At 36.7% G+C, this 24976-nt stretch overlaps 4 protein-coding genes across 4 annotated transcripts; 2 read left to right on the forward strand and 2 right to left on the reverse strand.

Moving 5' to 3' along the window:
* Positions 1 to 186: 186 nt before the first annotated feature.
* Positions 187 to 7468, reverse strand: CBG07248 (the record flags this gene model as incomplete). Its single annotated transcript, XM_002645587.1, has 10 exons — positions 187 to 453; positions 2245 to 2593; positions 3298 to 3377; positions 3608 to 3763; positions 3957 to 4040; positions 4091 to 4189; positions 5074 to 5188; positions 5431 to 5651; positions 6489 to 6607; positions 7363 to 7468. The coding sequence occupies 10 exons, from the start codon at positions 7466 to 7468 to the stop codon at positions 187 to 189; spliced, it is 1596 nt and encodes a 531-aa protein (XP_002645633.1).
* A 2769-nt stretch (positions 7469 to 10237) lies between these two features.
* Positions 10238 to 15145, forward strand: Cbr-prx-1 (the record flags this gene model as incomplete). The annotated part of the gene is made up of 14 exons (XM_045240677.1): positions 10238 to 10351; positions 10538 to 10693; positions 11236 to 11319; positions 11426 to 11540; positions 11594 to 11718; positions 11764 to 11926; positions 13040 to 13209; positions 13290 to 13418; positions 13463 to 13586; positions 13636 to 13748; positions 14444 to 14613; positions 14710 to 14789; positions 14837 to 14935; positions 14985 to 15145. 14 exons carry the CDS (start codon positions 10238 to 10240, stop codon positions 15143 to 15145), a joined length of 1803 nt encoding a protein of 600 aa, XP_045093577.1.
* Positions 15146 to 15620: 475 nt separating this feature from the next.
* On the reverse strand, positions 15621 to 18271 carry CBG07245 (the record flags this gene model as incomplete). Its single annotated transcript, XM_045240678.1, has 6 exons — positions 15621 to 15695; positions 16009 to 16458; positions 16510 to 16692; positions 17070 to 17303; positions 17663 to 17932; positions 18107 to 18271. 6 exons carry the CDS (start codon positions 18269 to 18271, stop codon positions 15621 to 15623), a joined length of 1377 nt encoding a protein of 458 aa, XP_045093578.1.
* A 665-nt stretch (positions 18272 to 18936) lies between these two features.
* CBG07244 lies at positions 18937 to 24870 on the forward strand (the record flags this gene model as incomplete). Its single annotated transcript, XM_045240679.1, has 10 exons — positions 18937 to 18939; positions 20519 to 20666; positions 20959 to 21046; positions 21720 to 21798; positions 23014 to 23148; positions 23201 to 23265; positions 23415 to 23560; positions 24133 to 24236; positions 24282 to 24441; positions 24737 to 24870. 10 exons carry the CDS (start codon positions 18937 to 18939, stop codon positions 24868 to 24870), a joined length of 1062 nt encoding a protein of 353 aa, XP_045093579.1.
* Positions 24871 to 24976: the final 106 nt, after the last annotated feature.

The following is a 24976-nucleotide window of genomic DNA, read 5'->3' on the forward strand; positions in this document are numbered from 1 at the left end:
AAGCCAAATAAATTGAAATAAGAGAAATAAAAAGAGGAACAAAAGTGATTAATGAATGCTAATTTTGAATAAATGACCATAGTTTTGGAAAAATACAGAGTATGACTCGGACACGGTTACCAGGTAAACAGGGGTGGGAAATGCCATTTTAGGTAAGAAAAAAGTGTAAAAATTGCAAAAAATAAATCAATTCTTCCGATGTTGATCTTCTAGAAGTTGACTTGAAGAGTTCCGAGAACCCGATTGAAACGAACGTCGTTTTTCGGAATTTCTTCTAATTGTTTCTTCGTGTTCATCCTCATCGTCTTCAGATGCACCAGGTGATGATTTCTCCTCCTCTTCATTTTTGTTTTTATCCGATTCAAGATCATCAGGAATTTTCTTCTCAGGTAGAGGTGGTTCAAATTCTTCTTCTTCGGATTCGGAGAGCTCGGAAGAGTTGGTTCGGTGTTTCTGAAAAAAAAACATTTTCGTACTTAAAATGAATATTTTTGCTATCCAAAACGGTTTGATCTACACCTGCTAAGCTAGATCAGTTCATAGTTCAGCTAGCGTAGCTAATAGCTAAAAAGGGAAGTGTTTTCAGACGGGGGTTGAGAATTTGCTCAAAATTTGTGAAAAGGTACTTTCGAACATGCTGAAAACGGTGTCAGCAATATCTCATCTCCGAATCCAATAGGAATCGAAATATGGGCTCTCAAACTGTTTTCAGTGCTAAATTTTGACAAAAAACGTTCATTTTCCGAGCTTTAAAACTTGTTTTAAAATTTTTTGTTGAAAATTTTTGAAAAATACCTTTATGGGGTGCCCCACATTTCAAAAGTTATTTTTTGAAATTTTTTTGAAAAGTTCCTAAAAAAGTCCCAGTTATTCAGAAACGATGAAAATAGCGTTCTCACAATATTTGACATCCCAATTTCGCTTTTGGGCTCAAAAAATCTCCGAAGAGTCGTAATTGCTAGAACCTTGACCACCCCTAGCTTCTCAAATATTGCTGGAAATTGGAATCTATAGAAAGAGGTTCAAAAGTTATATTTGATCGATTTAGAAGTACTACATTTCGAAAAGGGTAGAATTGAGAAGTTTCCAGAGGGTAGAACTTTCGTTTTTAACTATAGGATAATGTAAGAACCGGTCAAAAAGATCATCAATAAATGTTTCATCAAGTTCTCATAAAATCTTCTTTCTACTTTAAAAATTTTGAAAATTCATCAAATTGTATCATAAAGTGTCTAGAGGGCCAAACTGAAAATCAAAAACTCGTTTCGAAAATAGCAAAAAAAGTTTTACCACAGCGGGGTTCGAACCAGCATACTCACTCCTAATGAGTCACCCTCTTACCACAACACCACACAGCTGACATTTTCCTCTGGCGCGGAGGGCGTTGAGGAGGGAGGGGGATAGAGGAGAGAGGGAGAGCGCGAAATCGGTATAAAAATTTCAGACGAAGATTTCAAGCTTTCTGGTGAATCCGGGGACGAGATATTTCTGACATCGTGTATAGGGAGTCTCAAACTATAAGTACTAAAATTTTGAGTAAATTCTCAACCCCCGTCTGAAAACACTTCCCTTGTAAGCTAAATCAGCAAATAGCTAAGCTAGAGCAACTGGTAGTTAAGCTAGAGCAGCTGATAGTTAAGCTAGAGCAGCGAATATATAAGCTATTGTAGCTCATAGCCAGAGTAGTCGCGTTGCTAATCTAAAACAGCTGATAGCTAAGCAAGATCAGCTATTAGCCAAGATAGATCAGCTATAGTGGAGATAGAGCTACCATTAGCTACGTCGGAGCAGCTATTAGAAAAGCCAGAGCAGCTAATAGCTAAACTAGAGCAGCGAGTAGCTAATCTAAAGCTACTAACAGCAACGCTAGAGCAACTGTTAGCTAAGCTAGAGAAACTATCAGCCGAACTAAAGCCGCTGAGCTGGACCATAGAGAGGTTATTAGCTAATCCAGAGCAGCTATTAATCTAAGTTAACTGAAGCAGCTTCTAGCTAGAGTAGCCACGTAGCTGAGCTAGGGCATCTAATATCTCAACTAGAGCAGCTAATTGCTGAGCTAGAGCAGTAAATAGCTAGGCATGATCAGTTAAAGCTGAATGTAAGCTAGAACAGTTTTGAACTGAGCTAGATGCAGCTAATAGCTAAGCTAAAGCAGCTGATAGCTGAGCTAGAGGAGCTAGTAGCTCAGCTAGAGAAGCTAATCAGTTTTTTCTCATAACCGAGCATTTTCATCATAAATCTCACCTTCAATGGCTGGGAACTTGATCCACTCGACCCACTGGAACCCTCTTCACTGTCTACTTGACTCCTAGTTTTCTCTTTCTCCTCAGCTTGCTGAATGATTTCCTCAATCACGCGTTTCGCATCTTCCTCATCGTTCGCAATGTACGTCATTTCAATGCATTCCTGAACTCTGCTATTGTCGCCCAACTGATCCATTGTGAGCACTTGGTGCATCGCTTTTCCTCCGCTCCTACTGCTTGAATGACGTTTTCTTCTTGTGGATGAGTTGATTGTTGAGACTGGGTCGATTACAGTGGGCATTGAGGAAAATGAGCCGTTGAGACCTTCGACCAAACTCACGGTTTCGTATCTGCAAAAAAATGATGAAAATCTGAGATTTTTGGGCTTAATAGCGTTCAGTAGCGAAATAGCTACCATATTTCCTCTAATAGAAGCCCACTCAAACCATCCACGTTCTCAATTATCTCAATTCCTGTGAATAATATCAAAAAATGTGTCAGCTGATAGATTTCTCATCATAATATCACTGATATTTTATTAAGTTGACAAATTGTTGATTTCTTTCACAAGAATCGAGATAATTGAGCTCAAAGTTGACGGTTTGGGTAGGCTTCTACTGGCTTACTAGGTACTTATTTATTTTTTTTTTTCTCATAGAAACATCATTACTGATTAGTGCTGCCAAATATAATTAATAATTCTTACAGTCAGGCTTTTTTTTGGACCATTTAGATTTAATAAGAAATTCGATGTTTTTTGAGTGTTTTTGTTGTGAAATAACATTTTCCCTACTTTTGCTAACTCGATATCATTATCGTCACTTCCGTCTCTTTTTTCAAAGCGAATTCGGTGAGATTTGTATGTTTTGAATTTTTCCAAAAATTCAAAATGAGCTTTACACCTTACTTAAAAAGTTATGGCTCAGCATGGACCTGGGTTTTTCAAATTTGAAAAAAAAAATCAGAAAATATTCAAAAAATTTTTACTGAAAAAATATTTTGCAATACTCCTGCGTGTCATATTTCACGTCAAATAACGATTAAAAAAACTCACATCTGATTCCTGGTCTGTCTATGTGCTCGTAACCTGATCAAAGCTCGGAATGGTGATCGACAGATGGGACAGTTGTTGTGCTGGAAAATACATTTTCGGTAAATTCAGGAACTTTTAAGGCACATAATTAGGAGAGTACAATGATCAGGAGGGTACGAGAGGCTACCAAGCAGTATAGAGGTCCAAATTTTAAAACTTTTCTGTTAGGTTGTATTGCCGAATTGAGGGTTTTCTACTCCCAAATCGTTTTTCACCCCAACGACCCTAAAGTGTTTGTACCCTCTGAATGATCTGTTAACTTTTTTCAAACCTTGTATCTCAAAGAATCCGCACAATTACTGCATACACATAAATGACGGCATGGGAGGATTACTGTATCTCGAATATCTGATAAGCAAATGATGCATTCCAGGCCATTGTCGTCGTCCATCGATTCATTTCCTTTGTTTTCGATTCCAAAGATTTCCTGAAAATTGATATTTCAGCTAATTTTGATGTACTTGTGAATTTTTCAATTCTTATTTTCTTGTATCCTCACGAAAATTTCTTCTTTTGTTTCCTCTGATCAATTGGTGTTCATGAACCCGACAGAGAGATAAGATAACACTAATTAATCACGACCATTACACGCCTTTACAAGACACGATAAAAAACGCTACCTGTAGAAGATAGGTGACCCCGTCACAGGCGATTTTTTGTCGCAACGGCTTCAATACCAACGCTTTACTGCTGTCGTTTCCGGTCTGCAAAGAGAAGAAAAAAACATAGATTGATGTTGCTTTGTACAAATCACCTCTATCGTACACATTGTTGTTTGCATTTGTGTGCTTTCGACACCTGATGTTGTGATGGAGATGACAAATGGATAGTAGAGGCCAGCAGAATAGGAGAGCTGAAAAAGGGGAAAATTCTGATAAAAGATTGACACGAATGACCGGCTATACATGAAGAGCATGATTAGAAAATTGATTGTAAAATTGGACAAACCTTATTCTCCACTAGTAAGAATATTTTCAAAGTTTTTCATTTTTGATAATTTTGCAAGTCTCATGAATATTTAAATTTTACTACTTGCAACGAGGCGAGCCGAGTATCTAAATCGGAACAATTCTCCGCCGAGCACGCCACGGTCCGTCTTTTTCCTGTCTTTTAAACCATGCGTGTCGCGGGCCGTGCCGGGCCGGTAGAGGAATTTCAATGACCCGGAACGGGGATTTAAGGCAAAAAAATTTAAGAGCCATTTTTTGATAGAAAACTAGACTTTTAGGAACATTTTATCAAAATTTCTTTGTTTTCAGCTTTCAAAAGGGTCCTGTGCTAAATTTCGTACTTAAAAAGTATCAAAAATCAACAGAACAATTTTGAAAAATTCGGAACCCTGACCGGCGGGCACGGCCGGGCCGGGAACATTTTTTCCAGCCCGGGCCTGGGCCTGGCCGGGATTTAGCAATTAGTTCATTTTTGGACATTTTGACTAGTTTCAGACAACTGAAGCTCGGCTGTCAACTTTCCAACCTGTTTGAAAATTTGAAAGATTTCAAAACAAAAGTTTTCAATCTAGGCCTGTTTTCACCATACAAAATTTTCAAAGTGATCTATCAATCAACAGCCGAGTTCCAGACACCTGTAAATGGTTCAAATGAGCTGAAAAAGACGTTTTTGTATATATTATTAACCGGTACTGTAGATAAGATATATTTCTCTGCGATCAGTATATTTTCATTTATATTTTTCAAGAGTTTTCAAAAATCTTGCATTTTTGAAAAAAACACCTACGTCTGATGAGTCCCATAGTGTCGCATCAAACACATATCCTCCGAAATTCTGGTCTGCACCCATCTCGAAATGGAATGTTTCCGAGTTCTGCGCCCGTCGATTCCGATATGCGAATCTGAAAGAAAAAATCAATTTATTTTCCAAATTATACATTACAATATTTTAATCAACACCGTGACTTTTTCTCCAGCTAGCCTTTACCCCGCCCAAGTCTCCATGGAGACAAAAAAGACGACAAGCTCACGCGCTACAATCACCTTTCTTTCTCACCCCATATTATACTTGGGTTTTCACTTGCTCTCCTTACACTTTACTTTTTTAAAGATAATTTTTAGCCCATCCTAATAGAAAACTCACTGTATCTCCCCATCATGATAGACTTCTTTGGCATGGAAGTGCACTTGTATTACACACGCGACGTCACAGTCAAAAACAAATGTGAGTTGATACAAATTGGGATCATATTCGCCGTTATCCTTTTTGACGCGTTGAAATTTGACCGATTCCTTTCGAATGTTGACGAGTAGATTGAGCGGTCGTATTTCATCGTTTCCGAGTGGTCCGGGAGGGTAGGGGAACTGCAAAAAGGGCGATTGAATGGAATGGGATTGTCTCATGGAGGGAGATGCATTTGAATAAGAAATGAGAAATTCGTTTTTCTTAAGGAGAGGAAAAACGTTTTTCTTAAAAGGAAAAAAAAACGACGTTGTGCTTAGTAATTCCACCAGACGAGAGGAACAACCCTTCTTCCTCTCGTGACTGAATTCGAGCCAAAAGCCTTGCATAGGGAACATTTATCGAGCGGCGACAAACGGCGAACCTACATGTAGCCTTTCTGCTGCTCGTTTTTCATTCTTCTATTTATTAATTTTTCAAGTTTTGATATTAGTTTTTTTTTGGAAATGAATCTAAACACAAAAAAATTGACACAGCTTCATTTTTCTTGTCAATAATGTATCAAACTTTCAATTGGTTAACACTGTAATCGTTCCTCTTCCCTTTTGACTCGAATTATAGGCGTATAACTATGTAAATTAAACTGTTAATGAATATTAATAAAATTGTAATTCAGCTAAAGTTATGACTTTAAGAACTTCAGCTAAGGCTCGGAATATTATTATAGAAGCAAACCCAATCCTTCAATTTTTAGCTCAATTATCTTGATTCTTGTGAAAGATGCCAAAAAATTTGATAACTAATAAGTTATGCATCATTATATGACTAATATTTCATCAGTTGACAAAACGTTTGTATCTTTCACAGAATTCGAGATAATTGAGCTCAAAGATGACGGTTTGAGTGAGCTTTCACTGATTTTTCTTCTGGCGTGACGACAGTATTCTTGATTGAAGTTTGCCTTGATAGTTTAGCTTTCTTCCCAACTATTTTTCCAACTTTCGAGACATAAAACTCACACTTAGTGCTCTGGATCCTAATTGATCCAAGTCGCTATTCTCTCCGAATAGGTAGGCCTCGGGTCGTGCCATCTCAAACTTGCAGCCACACATGAGGAAGTGTGATCCGAAATAGGTACCTGGAAAATGGAAATTTTGAAGGAACGATGTTGTGAGGATCATGAAATTTCTGCTTATTTTTTTATGTCTCCAAAAATGTTTCAAGTAAAAAGAAAAAAATTACTGTGGCTGAAACGGGCCTGTCCTTGAAAATTCTTTAAAAAACCCGGGCAGACCTGATGCAATTATGGTTTCTTGGAGTTTTTCTTGTTCACACCTTGTGCCTAACTGGAATTTTTCAGAAAAGTGATCTAAATTTTCCAGTACACTGGAATTTTCAAAGATCTGATTTTCAAAACCTGATTTTGAAAAGGTTCAGTTTCAAAAGTTATAGACTTATTGAAACTGATAGCTCCTTTTTTAAATGTATTCCACAAGTCCAAGATACAAACTGGAAAATTGCAAAATGCGATGGTTCGGTATTTTTTTCCACAATACTTCGCCCTTAATAGTAGTCCCTCATCACCGACGAATATCGATGATTCTTGCCAAAGGCTTTATTTGCCTAAAAATTCTGTTTTCCGTTTTCACTAGATCATGAATTTTTATGAGTGATCCAACGCCACTTTGCAAATTTTGCAAAAAATTTGACCTTGATGTGAATAACTGAGTAATTTTTTTATACACGCCGTCTTGAAGTACTTTTTTCTCGATTTTATTAATTTTTAATCGTTTCCAAGTTCTTCGTTTTCCCGAATTTTCAATTTCTAATTTTTTGATTTTCAGTTGATTTTGCGGTTATAGTTAAAGTGTGTTGTTTTCCAGAAACCCTTACCAGCCGCATTTGAAAATGTCATCTGTGCTTCAGGATCCTCTTCATCATGTGAATTGCCTCGGACATGTGTGTTCCTCCCCCGGAACACACTGGCAATCTGACCCATAGTTTGGCCAACACCTGCAAAAAAACCGACGTGAGGAAGCTGCCAAAAAAGCTGAATAGTTGAAGAAAAAAGCAAATTTGCAAGGAGAAAATAGAAAAAAAGATTGAAAATGGAGAATGAGAGAGATGAAAAAAGTAAGGGAAGGGTGGAAAGAAGACGGAAGAAAAAGGATTTGCTGGGAGAACTACGGAGGAAATAGCGGGGATTGAGAAATTCATAGGGTAGGCGCTTTCAAATTGGTAGCGACTCAGTACTTTTGAAGTTTCCGCTTTTTGCAAAGGGAAATTTTTCAGAAAAGCATTACTCAAGCGTATCTAAACGGAAATTTTGCAAATTTGCTTTGAATAGGAAAATAAAACAATTTCCCGTAAAATTTAAGGGGTTCCAATATTTTTGTTTCTTTTGAACCTTGAGAGACGCAAACCTATTCAATTCCTTATTTACCTTGTTTCCCTGTCCACCTCGCTCTTTCGGGACCTATCCAATTATGACTAGGTCAGGTCAGACACACAAGACCGTTTCTATCAACCGAAAATCCGGGTCTACCAGCAGCAAAATCAATCGGGGAGGATTAGTGAACGATGGGATGGTAGTGGAAGTTGAAGAAGACGACAGTGGAAGGAGGAAAGAAGAAGAAGAAGAAGATGAAGAAAAAGGAAGCAAATTACAGGCAAAACGACATCATTGTGTAAATGGTATGTACGGGAGAAGAGAAGACGCACTGGGAGGTTGGCTGGTGTGTGTATGCTGTGCGAAAAAAGGAGAAAGGAACTGTACAATAGTGTGTGGGCGGAAGAGACGCAGCGAGACCACTTGCCCGAAGTCTACTGCAGCTGTCTCTCTATCTCTCTTCGTATCCTGTCATCTTTCGTTCCTCTCCCGGAGGCCGGTTGCAAGGAAAGTGGGGAAGTACGCAAACACTGTACACTAAAACTGCGGACAGTTCCCATATGGTGAGCTTTTGTTTAGTTTTGGCTTAAATGGAAAATTAAACGTGGAACACGAGGAATTTATGAAAAATTGGAATTTTTATTAACCTTATGGAATAATAAGATTGCTTTTCACGGACTAACGAAATTCCTAAATGATTTTAAAGGGAATTCACATATTCAGAAGTCATTAAAATTGATATTTTCAACACTATCTTTTAATTTTAATTGAATTGCTCATACAGCAATCCGGAAAACCGAGAAAATTGCAACACGCTGCTAAACTGCCCAGAACTAAAACTTTTCAGGCTACCACCCACTCTTAATAAATTCACAGATAAACTAACAGGTGAATTAGATTTTTTACAAAGATCAAACATAATTAAGTCAGTGAAATCATAAATGAATCAAGTTTGACTGCTCCAGAATGTTCTAGAACCTGTTAACGAAATCAAAAATATGCTCAAAATTGGCAAAACCAAATTTTTATTAAATGAAAATGAACACAGGACGAGGCAACTATCAAGCATCGATTTTACCTGTCAAAATTGACAATATCATCTGAATGTAATTGTCAGCAAAATTATTTTTATGTGATAACAGTTCGGAATCATAAAACATAATGAAAAACACAATACGGTCATAGCAAAAAAAATGATGGACCACTAACTCCTTTTATCTTATCAGAATAACGAAATCTGCATAGAACTACAGATTGAGGAGACGAGGGAAGGTCACTACTACGGCACCACGCAACTACAGCGTAGCACCAAAACAGAGAAGACCTTATTACTGATAAGACAGTGTGTATGTACCGTTGGACATAGACGACATACGCTTTTGAAGAAGAAGAACGTCATTTTTTTTGTAGTTCCTTTCTTTTTTTGATTTTTACATCCTTTGCGTTTATTCATTTTGAATGTCTAAAAATTGTTAACTTTTTGAATTTGTTCATATCCAAAGTTTATTGATTATTGAATGTCTAGAAATTATGAAATTTTTAAATTCGAAATTTGGAGTATTTCTTAAATTCCAAACTTTAGTGAATTTTTAAAAATTCTTAAAATTGGGAATTTATCAATTTACAAACATTTTTCATTTTTTGAATTTTCAAAATTTGTGAATATTAAAAATTCCTAAATTTAGATTTTTTAAATTCCGCAATTTTGACTTTTTCAATTTCAAAATTTGGAATTTTTTAAATTCCAAAATTTGCAATTTTTTGAATTCCAAAAATTGTGCTTTTTAAATTCTAAAATTTGAGCATTTTAAAAATATAAAACAATTTCTTAAAATCTAGCGTTTGTGATAGTTTTGAACTTTTTTGAATTCCAAAATTTGTGAATTTCTTGAATTCCAAATATTTTGGCATTTTTCCGGTTTGTTTTTTTCTTGAAAAAAGCTATTATTCAAAGATAATCTTTCACAAACTTGAAAATTCAACGAAATTGGAATTTCTTAAAAATCTAGAAATAAATTTGCCTTTAAATATTGTAGAAAGTACAAAAATGTGATTGATTCAAATTTTTGTATTTTTTTTTTAAATTCCAATTTGTGTGATTTTCGAAAGAAATTAAAAAAAACAACTAAAAATGAAACAGGAAGCAAACTGTTGAGAAACATTCAAATCGTGAAAAAATTTTACGACCTCTGGTTTTCATTTCGATGAAAACTGGGGAAAGCTGTATCTTTATCTTCTCGATTTGTCTTTAATTTTCCCAAAAAAAACTATATCTTCAAGCCAAAAAACAAGTGATCAATCCCCCACTATCACCAAAAAGGGAACATCAACAACAACAACAACGTCAGAGGCAAAAATAGACATAAAACGAGCGAACGAATGAATCAAAGCTATCCGGCTTTCGTCAGCTTCCATTCACTGAGTAATTGCTTTGGGTATGCTAAACTGCTGACAGCCATCAATGCCACTAATGATTTGTCATTGGTCAACGAGGTAAGCGCGGCGGGGGGAAGAAGCGGTGGAACGAAAACAACGCAATGAATAGAGGTAACGGAAATTTGTGGTGAAAGGTGGTACAGATGGCATAGAGAAATGAACGGAACGAAAAGAACCATTGTTTGGAAGTTTTATTAAATTATACGGAGCAAGAATTATTCTAAACGAACAATTTTCTTTTAGAAATTCAATGGCCCCACCTTGGGAAGTTTTCGAATGAGAAGCTGCGAAAATCCGAACATCTACTGTGATCTTCAACTATTCGGACAATTACCATTCACCAATGTTTTTGTGAATTCCGTCTTCGCGGAGGTCTCCGGATTTCAGGAACGACAGGAGGTAATGAAACGTATAGGACATTTGGGGAACATAAAATGAAGGAAAGGGAAAAGGATAGGAGAAAATGAGACGACGATGTGTGTATGTGTAACTTGAGAATTGTGGGAAGCGAAAATGTATAGGGGAGAGGAGAAAGTGGTTGTGGGGTTTAGTAAAATTATTTCTACCTAACTAATGACTAGGCTTCCAGAGATTCGAGGAGAAAAAAGAAAGAGGGTGGGAACTAGGGGGGAGGATGATTAGAAGAGATTAGGGGAGAAGTGACGTACGAAGAGATCAATCAAAGCCTCACTATCACTGTTTTGGTGGAGAAGTAGCTTTCCAAAAACTATACTATCCCGAAAAGCAGGTGTAAATAGCAAGCAAAATTTTTCTTTGCGAATTCTTAAAGAAGCCGAACAACCAAAGCCAATTTGCCAATAATTCCAAAATTGCCAATAATTCCAACAATCTCCAGAGGTCATATTCGTAAACGTTTTCATTAGAAAACAGCAAAATTCTTCAAAAAAATTTCCAGAATTCCACAACAAGCCATTTTTCAGGTGATCCTTGAAAAAATAGCCAACAAAACCTATTGTTCCTACATCGAGGTTGCTCCAAGGACCGTCGACGACTACTCTGTCATTGTGAGTGAATAAAGGGAAAAATAAAAAGAAGGAAATGAGAAAAATAAACGGGGTGGTCGGCAAACGACGGAGGGTAACTGAATAAATGAACGAATTTGTTTTGTAGGCTCAATCACAAGCTACTATCGAGAATGAGTTTCTGAATCAAATCCGGCTGGTGTCTCAAAACATGATTATCCCTCATTTCCTAAGCCCCGGAGTGTATGTGCAGTTTCGGATTTGTAAGTTTAAGGGATTTCGAAAGATTAGCATTAATGACATCAACCAATTTCAGTGAATATCGTGCCGGCTACCAGTAATCCTGTGATCCTAACTAATCAAACTGAGCTACACGTGCAAACAGTCACCGAAGGATCTCAATCTGATGAGAAAGCAACTATGGCCAAAAAAGTGTCAAGTGTAAGGAGTCAGTCATCGAAATCCTTCAAGAGAAAATAATTACAGATTGTCCAAGACTTGAGTACCCAGGCATTTTTGTCAAACTATGTGATACAACTAGAGAAGACACCAGTTGTTGGGAGAGTGCTGCCTAGAAAAATTGTGGAATCTTGGTTAAAGACAGATGTGGATAAAATCGACAAAAATACGTTATACATTTCAGGAAAAGGTTAGTAGGGAACTAATAAGAGAACCTCAACACATTTCAACCCAGATTTTGATGAAAATTTCTGAATATTTCAAAAATAGCCCAGACACTTCTGAAATTTTAGAACCCGCGCGCCAGTTAAAGCCGAGTTATATCAGTTTTACAAGAGAACCACAACACCTCACAAACCCAGATTTTTATAAAAAGTTCAGGATATGTTAAACATCGCCTATCTAGGCATCTCTGAAAATTTTAGTACCTGCCTGCCAGTCTCAGCCGAGTTAAATTAGTTTCAGTACCAAAAATCGCCTTTTCAGTGCGAAAGCAGAATTTTCAAAGACTATTTTCTCAAGTCCTAGGACGTTCAAAAGCATGAAATTTGTTGTTTTACACTCAAATTTTAATGAAATTTGATATTGCAAACTTTTTCTCAGAATTTTTTTTCGATTTTCGAAGAAATCTGGAAAACCGTGAAAAAATCCAAAAATAAAATTATTTTTGTTCATGAGAAAAAGTTTGAAATATCAAATTTCATTAAAATTTGAGTATAACACAACACATTTCATGCTTTGAAACGTCCTAGGACTTGAGAAAATCGTCTTTGAAAACGCTGCTTTTGCACTGAAAAAGCGATTTTTGGTTCTGAAACTGATATAACTCGACTGAAACTGGCGGGCGGATACTAAAATTTTCAGAGATGTCTAGAACAACATATCCTGAAATTTTCATCAAAATCTGGGTTTGTGAGGTGTTGAGGTTCCCTTGTTAGTAAAATCTCGTTTTTAGTGCAAAAAATAATTTTTAAAAACGATTTTCTCAACTTATAGAACGTTTCAAAAAATGAAAGTTTTCAAAATAAAAATAAAAATTTTTAATTTAAATTTTTTCATAACGTAACAAATTTTATGTTCTAAAAAGTCCTATAAATTGAGAAAACCTATACTTTTCACTGAAAAGGCGATTTTCGATTTTTGGTATAACTCGGTTGATACTGGCAAGCGGATTTTAAGAATTTCAGAGGTTTCTAGAAAGACTATAACCTATTCCGCAAATTTCATCAGAATCTGAGTTTACGGAGTGCTAAGGTTCCCTTGTGATTATGCTACTTTAAAAAAACAAACAAACCGAATACAGAAAACTGCCCATATCCTGAAAAAGGCATAGTGGAAATCCGCTCTCTTGTTCGTAATGAACAACAAGAATCTTGTCAATTCTTCTACCTACACCGAACCAACACAACGACTCTAAAGAAAAATGATGATGTGCTGAACGATTCATTGGCCCATATGTTCGACTCACTGCAGGTTGGTGGAAAACAAAAGAAAAACCACTCTCACCGGAGAAGAGAGAAACAAAAAACAAAAGATTTGCGCTTTTTTTGCAGCTCACCAACCGCTATCATTGTGTTGATGGAAGCGGAAGTTTGGAGCCATATGTGAATGTGAAAATTTATGAGGTTCCTGAGGATCGAATCTGCACACTGAGATATTGCGATGTGATGATGGAGAAGGAAGTAAGAGGAAGAGAAAATTGAATATGTAATAATCCTATTTTTAGACCTTCCAATGGATTGAAGAGTTCGAAATGACAAATCTTGTAACACAGTCACTACACGCCAAAGTTCAAGCAAAACCAATTCTTCTATCTGTAGAAGGAACAGAACTTGATGTTTCTCTAGATGGTTGGGAAAGTGTTTGGAATAAAAGACACAAAAAGTAATGAACTTTCAGACAAAGCGATCCGTGTGAAAGTACTTCCAAGTATCAAAGGATTAGTGAAGCGGGTCACCGAGAGCACATGCTTTTTGTTGGATATAACTACGGAGATGATATACAAGGTAGGCGTGTTTTGGGATTGCTGTAGACACGAACTGAGGCAAGTGGGTTCAAATGGCAAGTCAAATTCTATGAATAAACATTCCGTTAACCCTTCAAGGCCACCGAATTCGTCGATTTTAAGCTTCTATATTTCGGTTCCTGTGAGAGATATCAAAAATATGTTAACTGATCAAATGGTCGTGATATTAATATAAACATTTTATCAGTTAACAATGTGTTTATATCTTTAATGAGAACTGAGATAAATTGGCTCAAAGTTATAAGCTAGTGGATATTTCTACTACATAATTTACGGAACATTTAGGTATCATGGGAATATGGCTGATTTTTGTTAAAATGTTCAGACGTTGTGATATAAAAAGATTATTGAAATGAAATTATCGTAAAAAAATAAATTAATTGATCTCACTGACAGAAGGCCACCCAATCCTTCAACTTTGAGCCCATTTATCTCGATTCCTGTGAAATATATCAAGAAGTGGTCAACTGACAAAACGTCTATAATATTATAACGAACACTTCAATAGTTGACCACTTTTTGATATTTCTGACAAAACCCGAGATACATGTCCTCGAAGTAAAAAAAATTTCAGAACCCTTCTATTACAGGTTTTACGGTATATGTTAAAATTAAAATGGTTTTGCAAAATGTACAAACCTTCCAAAGACTACTATCATATTTTCATCTCGTCCTTTTCAGAAAATCACGGATCCTAAACAAAAACTCAGCGAATCCGAAGCATCTAAACGTCGTCGTCGACGTCCAGACGATTCGGAAACTCTGGAAACTCCAAAAACCGAGCCAACCAACGGAACGAATCACATTGAGAACTTTGGTCTGGTACAATCGGAAAATTTTGTGCAAATTGGGTTAGTCTTCTTATCTTTTTGCTTGTCTGGTGCTAGAATTCAATTACCTACCACTTTGATGTCTCTATTCTCACGTTCTTTTTTTGCTTTTTCCAGAAGCCACTCAAAAATGCTGTCAGAATTGGACAAAGTTTGTCGCAACGAAAAACGACACGTGATGGTGTTAGGAGGGAATGGTTTGTTCTTAATTAATGCGAATTTTTTATTTTTTTTTCAAGTTCAGGATCCGGAAAAACTACATTCATCAAAAAGTTGGCGAGACGACTTTCCTATAACTCATCTGTTACATTTTGCAAATTGATACCTTGTGCACTATTGAAAGGTAATTTTTCAAATTTAAAAACAATAAAATTTAAAAAAATCATTTCTAGGAAGATCTGCTGACATTATAGAAAAACTATTAAACGACACTATGACAGAGCTAGAGGTCAAAAAGCCATCGTGTCTTTTTCTGGACGATTTTGATGTGATCCTGCCACAAATCGATCAGGAACAAAGGCACCTGGCAATGGAGAAAGTTGTGTCAGGTTAGTTGAGAGTTTTTGATAATCCCACTTACATATCTTTTGCAGTGCTCAGTCAGAAATTGCGAACAACTGGCGTCAGTGTGGTCCTTGTGGCCCAACGCTTGTCATCTTTGAACGACGGATTTGTGGAGCAAGTTATGAGGGCAAGACCGATTATTTCGCGGAAAATTGAGTTGGGTCCATTGACAAAGGTTTGTGGAAATTTCAATCATTCCAAATATCATGATTTATTACTAATCCGAATATTTTTTAATGACAAGATGGGACAGTGAATGCTGGAAAAGTACGAAAAACGTTTTGTGGGGGTGACAAAGGTTCGGGGAGAAAGAGGAAATGTTTTTTGGGTTTTTTCAAAAGTTTTTGTGTTTCTACAGTATTACGCAAGTTATTATAAAGGAAAAAGTATGGAAGAAAAAAAAATACATGGTTGGCAAAAGGAAAACAAATGAGTCTCAGGAAAATAGATCAACGAGCGGGGGTTTAGAGTAGTGGTTCGGCGCCAACCATTGTACCATCGGTGAAGAGGCGCTTGTAGGAGTTGTCGCCGTCTTGGATCTGAATTATTTTCCCATTTTTATGAAAATTCAGGTTTCAAAAAATATATATAATATCGATAATTTTTGGAAATTGTTCCTGCTGTATTTCCTCTAATAGAAGCACACATCAACCAGCCACTTCGAGTTCGATTATCTTGATTCCTGTGAAGGTTATCAGATAAATGTCAACTAATAAAATATTGGTGGTACCATGATGAATATTTCATCAGTTGATACATTTTTGATTTCTTTTACTGGAATCGAGATAATTGAGCTTAAAGTAGTCGGTTGATAGGCTTTTTGATCTCCAAAGCTCTAAAACTCTCCCTTACCTGTCCATAGAATTGAACATATCGTCTAGCGACCCATGTGTGTTTGTTGTTGAACACAATACGGTATCTTCCAACACGATTCAATTTGATTCCGTCTTTCTCATGAACCAACTTTGCTGTGATCTTCAACCATGGGTACACCATCTCCAAATTGTCCAGATTTGGGTGTTCCTCAAAGTTGTTATTGATCGAATCGCCCTGGAAATAGAAAAATTTATTAAAATCTAAAATCTTATTTTTTAATACCTCATAGAAGACACCAAAGTAGACGTCAGCATCTGTGGCAAAGTACCATTTGAGCTCTCTCTGAGCTTGAGTGACATTGATCACCACCTGACGACTTTTTCCAGTGTTGATATGGAATCCTTCAAGGGCTTCCACCAAATCGGCCTTCTCAACTTTCCAGTAGCGATGTGGCTCAACCTTTTCGGCGTTTTCGAATTTGATATCCTATAAAACCCAGTAAGTTAGTTTATTCGGTCATTTAATTAGTCCGCTCACCGCATCAGTTCCTCCAAGACTGACTGGAATGTCTTCTGGTTTAATATCGGCGGTGAGCGTCTTCAAGAAATGTTTGTCGTGAAGACGGAACTTTTCCGAGAAACCAGCTGGCATCATCGTCTTTGCAAGTCTGTATGGAACGTGAATCCATGTGGCAATGTTGACCATGTCGACTGGTGTAACCTGGAAACTGGTTTTTTGTCTGAATTGAAACGGGAGACGAGGTATGTATACTTATAATTATGTAATTATATATGCAAAGTTAGCATTGAGGTTGGCTAGGTTGAAAATTATTATTCTTACCGTAAAACTTCTCAGGTTCAAGCTTAATTATCTTGATTCCTGTGCGAGATATTAAAAAAGTATCAACTGACAAAGCTTTGTTCAATTTATGATGAATAGTTTATCAGTTGACAACTTCTTCAAATATTTGACAGGAACTGAGATAAATTGGCTGGAAGTTGAAAATTAATGGGCCCTTCCATTACAGGTTTTACGGTATTCTCTTGAAACTAGTGTTTTCCCGAAATATAAGTTTATCTGTCTACAATAATCCTCACCAGCTCTGGATAGTTTTCAAAGTGGAACAGCTGAGAGTAGTACGCCAACGTTCCACTGCTGACAAAAAGCATTGTGAATGGATTGATCTCGTATCCATCCATGTTGACGATGTGGCGAAGAGAACTCAAGCAGCCAGTGCGTTCCTCCTGCTCCATAACCTTACGGAGCATGTGCTCGAATTGCAAGAATTGATATTTGCAGGCTTCTGAGCTGCTAAGAGAGTGAGCAATGCTCTGGAAAACATTAAAGTTTTATTTAAGAATTTTTGAGATGGTTTCCGGTTTGCTTGACCAATTTCATTTTTCTGGAGTTTGCCTGCCACGTTTCCAATCACTTCCGATCACATTGGAAAATTCCTAGTTTTTTTTGCTATTCTGACAGACACCTGGTTTTTACGTTTTCAGCGCAAAAAAAGGGTGTTTTTCAGAAATTCGCAATTAGCTGAAAAACGAGAATTTTTCAAATAATTCTGTGAATGCAAAGTTTTCAATCTCAGTCGGAAATTTGACAGCCAAGCCCAGATTTTTGAAAATGGTCAAAATGACCGACAGTTAACTGAAAATTAAGTTTTTGTATATCTTATTAAACTTACCTCAACGGTGATTGAAGCGTATTCAATGTACCACAGCAACCGATTCTGGTTATCAGTCTTGGTCAGAATCTCGCCACGTGGCATGAGCTTCTTTTGGAATATTGGGTTCTCATCAAAGGTTGGAATGTATTCGACGTCAAGACCGAGAGCTTTACGGTAGCGAAGATGGTTGTTGAGAGCCTCCACTGCATGCTTCACAATGTCTCTTTGCTTCTTATGATTACGCATGGCAGCCATAACGAAACGGTACACATTGAAATCCGTGTTGAACTGAAAATACTTTTTTGAAGGTTTTTTTCCAATTCACCGTAATTCCTCTAATAAAAGCCCACCCGAACCGTCAACTTTGAGCTCGACTATCTTGATTTCTGTGAAAGATCTTTAACATTTGACGGTATGGGTGGGCTTCTATTAGAGCGAGTTCGGTAATACTGAAAAACTCACATTTGGATGCATCTTCTGTCCAATACGTTGTCGGACTTCTTCAACAATCTGCTTGTCCTCATTGTTGAGCGGCTCTCCAAATGGAGAGTGTTTGGTCATTGGATCACAAAGGTTTGCAGCAAAGTTTGCGACGTGGCTAGCGACGTCTGTCAAAAAACCCCACATTTTGGAGATAAAACGCGAAATCTTGAACGAGAAAGGAAACGAACCCAAATATCTGAACATTGTGTTATTATTGGTTAGTTTGTGAGTGCAACGAAACCAAACGAGGGAATAAACCAAAGGAATTTTAACAAAAGGTGACAAGAGGGATAAGGAGGTGTTCCTAAAGTTAAGTCACTGATGACGATGGGTCACATGAGTCAGGTACAGTTAGTTGTGTTAGTTACAATTAGACGGAGATGAAAACATCTGAAAGTTCATTTGACAAACAAAAAAGGTATCCTAAAAGTTTCTATTCCTCCGAACACATAGATCGCTATTTACAGAAAATCTATGTAAATAGTATTGTAAGCCGACGGGTTCAGATAGTGCGAGAAAAAGAGGGAAAAAGAGGATTAGGGCATACAACACCTTTTTCCGTTCCTCTCCGAGATACCACTACGTATGAATTCTGTATTTCTCTGGCAGTACATGGGGGATATGTAAAAGAGAGAGAGCGACGAGATGACCTCGTTTAGAAGAGATTGAGAATTGGATAGATATGGATGGTGGTGCGAGGGAGAAAGAGGTAGAGGTGGCGGGACAAGAGGACCGGACACAAGTGGCGGGAATTCTAGCGGGAATCAGAAAAGTGGGAAATGAAAACGGGGGGAGGAGAAGACGTGATGATGGTGGGTGGGGGCAAGATCGTATGGCGAGAAATTGGTCATTTTGGCTGTCACCTTATGCTTTTCCCCGCCAACCGGTATTTGGAGACATGTCAATTAGCTAACGAAAACTAGCTTGAATGTAGCGTTGTGTAAAAATAGGAGAGATCATTTTAGAAACATTTTAAGCGCTATAACTGCATTAATGAGATTTTCGATTAAAATAACCAACTAGGGGCGTTAAAAATGTTTTCAATTAGGTCAAAAATGTCTTACCCAGGTCTTCTGAATTTCTTCAATTTCGGACTTGAAAGTTTTTGTTTTCATTTTCATTTAAACAAAAATGCCTTTTAACAGTGCCCCAACTAGTAATTTAGGGATAACGACTGCAATTTGGAAATACTTTATTTCAATACGACATACCGTAAGCACTATAATACCCCCTATACTTGCACCTTGAGCTCGACCACCTCAATTTCTGTAAGAGATATCGAAAATGTGTCAACTGATAAAATGATGGTGATTTTAAGATAAACGTTTTATCAGTTGACTGATTTGTGTTATCTCTTATGGAAATGAAGATGATTGAGCTCAAAGCACAGGTGTATGATAGGCTTCTATCAGATTGATGATCGTCAGCAAATTTTATTCTTTTTTGAAAGTTAACGTATTTTTTAAATTTTTGAAATTATTTGAAAAAGATAAGGATGTTTATTTGAAGTATTTGTTATAAATTATTACATTTTTTTGAAAATCCATTTTCTCAAATTTTAACAAAAACAATTTGTTTTCACCGCTTTTATCATGTTGTTTATATAGCCGATCATTTTTTCAAAAGCGAGTTTTCAAATTATTTTTTCTCAAATATGTATGCCAAGTTTCAAGAAATTGTTGGCAACAATTACTGGAATATGAACGAACCACACTGGTTTGAGTTCAAAAAGACTAATACCATACAATCCATTTCAATATTCGGCTATTCCAGCCGATGACCAATTAACCTTCATGACCAGTTTTCGTCTTTCATTGTGACGTCAAATAATACCTTTGGCTACATGGCTAATAAGAGAACTTCTTCTCGAGATATACAAAACGAAAAAGAAAATATAATGATTGAGATGGTGGTTTGTCTGGTTGGCCGAAAATGGCGAGATGAGAAAAATTTGGGAGGAAAAGAAGAATCCGCCCCGCTTTCTTACGACAAGACGTCCTACGCAATCACTTTGTACTTTAGTTTTGCAAGAACGAGGGGTTGAGAGGAAAGAAGAAGACGATGTGATGGTCAGAAACTTGATTTTGATCTACATGTTTCGGTTTCGTAACAAACCTGAACAGCGAATGATATGGAATGATGAAGAAAAAGGGAACTGTACAAATGGGGTTAGATCACACTTTCAAATGTTTCTGATGTTTTGAAATACACTGGTTTTATAGTTTGGTTTCTACAGTAATAGTTTATTAATTTCTAAAATGATTTCACACAAATCACAGAACCAGCGAAACAAAATGGATATGAATTTTCTTAGAAAAACTGGGTTAAAACGTTGTTCACCTTGATCATTTGGCTGATAAGAAATATGAAAAAAAAATTGGAAACTTTCAGGATGATCGACAAGACATTTTCGAGACCTATCTAGATGCAACGGAGTCCTCCGATGTGATTAATGAAATAGTACAAAAGTCGGATGGTTACACATTCAGTGAGATTGAAAAATTGGCGACCAGTATCAATGTGGAATGTGCTATTCGAGGTAGTTCTTTTTTATACAGTGCCGGTCAAAAAGATATAGAAACCCGTATTTTTCAGTTTTTTTTGTTTATTTTGACTTCTTCCAGAAGCCTAGAGCTCGGTTGTCAAACTTCCAATCACGTTGAAATTTTGGAGTGTGTGAACCAAACCTAGATTAAAAACTTTGCATTCACAAAATTTGTTCGAAACTTAGTTTCGAGTCATTTGCCGATTTTTGAAGGACACGTGTATTTTTTTAAGTTTTCAGTACAAAAACAAGTAAAAGGAGTGTTTTCTAAATTTAGTTGTTTCAGGTACTCGATACGTCAAGTCTTCTGATGTGGAGAAAGCTTTCGAATGTTTTGTGGCTGGAAAAATAGGAAAAATCGAAGATGATCAAGTGTGAGTGATTTTCTCGAAACCTAGAAAAATGTAAACCCAGGAAATGAGTGATTCCCGTGAAACATCACACCATATTTATATCCAAACCGTTCCGAAAAGGGCAAATCTAAAAGTTTCTTGCAAAAAAAGTCCAAACGAGAAGGTCAATTTTTCGCAAGACATCGTGTGATATCTGTATTGCTGATCTTTCATGGTTTTGAAAGTAGAGAACTAGGAAAATATGGTTTTTGTGTGGTCGGTTTGATCAACATAACAATAATACTGGTTAGTTGGCAAAAGTGTTTCTCACCGAAAAAAACATGCTTGTCAAAGGAAAATGTCTTTAACATGAGTCAGGAATGATGATGTAATACAATTCAATGAATGTGTAATCAAACTTTTGAAGCAATAAGACAAACTAGGGTTGGATTTATGACGTCCAACTAACCATATTTCGTAAAACCTGGATAAGTGCCACAACCCTTCCAACTTTGAGCCAATTTATCTCGGTTCTCTGCAAAAATGTTAAACATTTGTCAACTCATAATTTTCTTCTCTCGTTTCATCACGAATCTTTCATCAGAAAACTCAGCCCAAACTTGATAATGTGGCGGCCCTTCTATTAGAGGTTTTACGGTAACTGCGGAAAATACCTCAAAATAACATTTTGAAAAAATCTTTGCCACCTTTTCAGACTCCCAACATTAGAAGATGTCGGTGGAATGTTTGAGCAAAAGAGACTACTGGAACGCGTTATCGTATGGCCTAAAAAGGTGAGTAGCTTGTTGAGTTCAGGAAAATTACTGTAAACTGAAATTTAAAAAACCCGGCTTTTGGGAAAAAAATTCTCAAATTAAGATTTCCCAATTCTCACTGACCTACTGTTCAAATTTTGGTTATTACTGAATTGATTTTCCAAGAACCAAAACTTTACTACTAACTCTTTCCAGATTCCTGAACTTTTCAAAATTTTAATCACAATATGGCATTACTCACTATTAACCATATCTCAAGAGACTTCTAATGAATTATTTTCTGAAACGAGCTAAAGAAAAAAAGCAAAAAAAACGCAGGAAATTTGATTTTGTTCTCTTCGGTTTTTCTTCTCATTTGAAAAAAGAACCGAAGAAGACAAAGCGCGTCGAATGACACCGAATGTTTTTGGTAGGACTCGGCAAGCTTCGGGTGGGCAGAGCCTACGCCGCTGTTGCTCGGAGGCGGGGCTAAAAATGACAGATTTATAGCCTTTTTTTTACGTCAGACAGGCACATATCATGAAATGGAAGGAAATGGGAGGAGATGAGCAAAATACATATGATGCGTGGGTTACTGTAGATTTCTTACATTGTCAAAGACATCTTGCGATTCTGAAAAATGAGCATTTCGAAGAAACAATCAAAGGAATCAGCTCAAAATAAACATCGGAATTTCAAAATAATTCAAGAAAAAACCTTTTTCGAATGAATCCTCCTTCCTTCCAAACTTTGAGCCCAATTATTTCAGTTCCTATAAAGTATCTTTAAAATCTGTCAACAGATACAATCTTTGCCATTATATCACTTATATTTTATCAGTTGACAATTTTTTGATATCTGTTACACAAATTAAGATATTTGATCTCAATTAGAGAAAATACGGTAAATGCTCTTTCCCTTTTAAGGCTCATAAACTTTCAATTACCGTATGACAGCTAAATTTATAAACAATCATCCAAAATAATGAAAGGCTGTCATGCGGTCATAGAGCACTTAGCAATGAGAAGAAGTATTAAAGTGCTCAGGAAGTCGAGCGATAAAAACCATCATAAAATCTACGGTAGACTCTGAAAAGGGGAAGTATTCTCGAGAAAAAGAAATTACGAAATGAATAGAAGTCAATAAAAACTATGTAAGATTTACGAGGCGTTTTATATCAAACGTGGGAAAACAAATTAATAAAAATGATTGGATGACCAAAAATCCAAAACATTAAACTTCAAATATTTTCAGTATCCCCAACTATTCGAATCGGTGGGTGTCCCAGTTAGTAAGGGTATTTTACTTCACGGACCCAGTGGATGTGGAAAGACTCTCCTGGCCAATGCAACAATTTCTAATTCGAAATTCAGCGTGGTCAATGTGAAAGTAAGGATTGGAAAATATAGCGGAAAAAGGTAAAAAAAACATAGATTTTTAGGGTCCAGAGCTTCTTTCAAAGTATATTGGAGCCAGTGAAGAGAACGTGCGATTGGTGTTTGAAAAGTGAGTTTGAGCTAAATTTAAACTAAATAATTAGACCAAAACACACAAAAGAGTACAAAATAACCACCCATCAGGAAACAATCTTCCGTTTTCCCACTCATTTCGTGTCTTTTTGGGTTTTCTTTGTTGCAAAATTACTCCAATTTCAGAGCTCGGTCGTGTGCTCCTTGCATTCTTTTCTTCGATGAGCTTGATTCCTTGGCACCAAAGCGAGGACATGATTCAACTGGGGTTACGGATAGAGTGGTTAATCAGTTGCTCACAGAGTTGGATGGAGCAGAAGGTGGAATGAAAGGTAAAACTAGATATTTCTGAAAATCTATTTAGTACGGGGAGAAAGACTACTGGGAATGCCTCGACACAAGCTCAGAATGTTGAAAAAATATACAGTACAAGTCGATAAGATCTACAAAAATGTATTTTTCAGTTGATTTTCGAACATTTTGACTATTTTCATGAGTCTGGAGATCGGCCACAGAAGTTCCAATCAGTTTGAAAATTTCAGAGGGTGTCAAACAGACATATATTGGAAACTTTGCGTTCACAGAAGTTTTCTTAACTTCCAGTTTTCCAGTTATTCGCCCATCTCGGAAAGAGACCTTTTCCACATTTTCAGTACAGAAACGGGTCAAAAGGGAGCATCTTTAACAAATCGGTAAAAAGCTGAATTTTCGAAAATTTTGTGAATGCAGTTTTCCATCTAGGTTCAGTTTACACACTCTAAAATATTCAAAGTGCTTGGAATGAGGACAGACTTTTGAAAGTGGTCAAAACGGTCAAAAATCAACGGAACAACACGTTTTCTTAATATTTTATTCATGGGTACGGTAATTGCGTTTTCCGGAACTGTACATTATACTGTTCCAGGTGTGATTATTCTTGGATGTACCAGCCGAATTGATCTTATTGATGATGCCCTACTGAGACCTGGACGATTCGATCATCATGTGTATTGTGGTCATCCTGGAGAGGTAAAAAATCAACGGGTATCCTAGAAACACTATTTTCATTTCCAGGATGAACGCGTAGAAATTATGAATGTGCTTACAAGGAAGCTCCGCACTATTGGAATTGATTTTGAAAAGTTATCCAAGAAAACCGATGGTTGGAGTGGTGCAGATTTGCAATTACTGTTTACAAATGCACAGTTCCATAATGCTCGACAAATTAGTCAAGGTGAGAAGAACCGTTCACTTTGAGCCCATACACCTCATTCTCTGTGAAAGATATCAAAAAGGGGTCAACTGATAGAATGTTGGTGATATTATGATGAATATTCTGTCAGTTTACCACTTTCTGATATTCTTGATAGAAACTGAGATATATTGGCTTGAAGTTAGAAGTTAAAGGTCTTTCTATTAGAATGTTTACCGTAGTTCCGTCAGATAAAGGATACCGTATGATTTTTTGAAATATTTAGCAATAATTCAAAAAACCATATTGTATCCTGCAAACCGAATCAATTTTGTAGAGGAAGACGGCCTGGAAGAAGATGACGTGGCAATCGACTCCGCCGCAATCGAAGCAGTTTTCCAAGATTCCATTCCAAAGCCCAAACGATCCGAGGTGGATACAAGGATTGGTCAGAAAGTGACGTTGGCTTGAAAAAAGAAAGAAAAACTAAAAGTCAAAAAGAGTAGTATCCGTGTGATTGATTTATGTGTATTTTAAAATGACTTGTCTTTGTTCTGGGCATTTATGAATTTTTCAC

Source organism: Caenorhabditis briggsae (genome assembly GCF_000004555.2).
Source record: "Caenorhabditis briggsae complete genome, chrX, whole genome shotgun sequence".
Taxonomy (NCBI): domain Eukaryota; kingdom Metazoa; phylum Nematoda; class Chromadorea; order Rhabditida; family Rhabditidae; genus Caenorhabditis; species Caenorhabditis briggsae.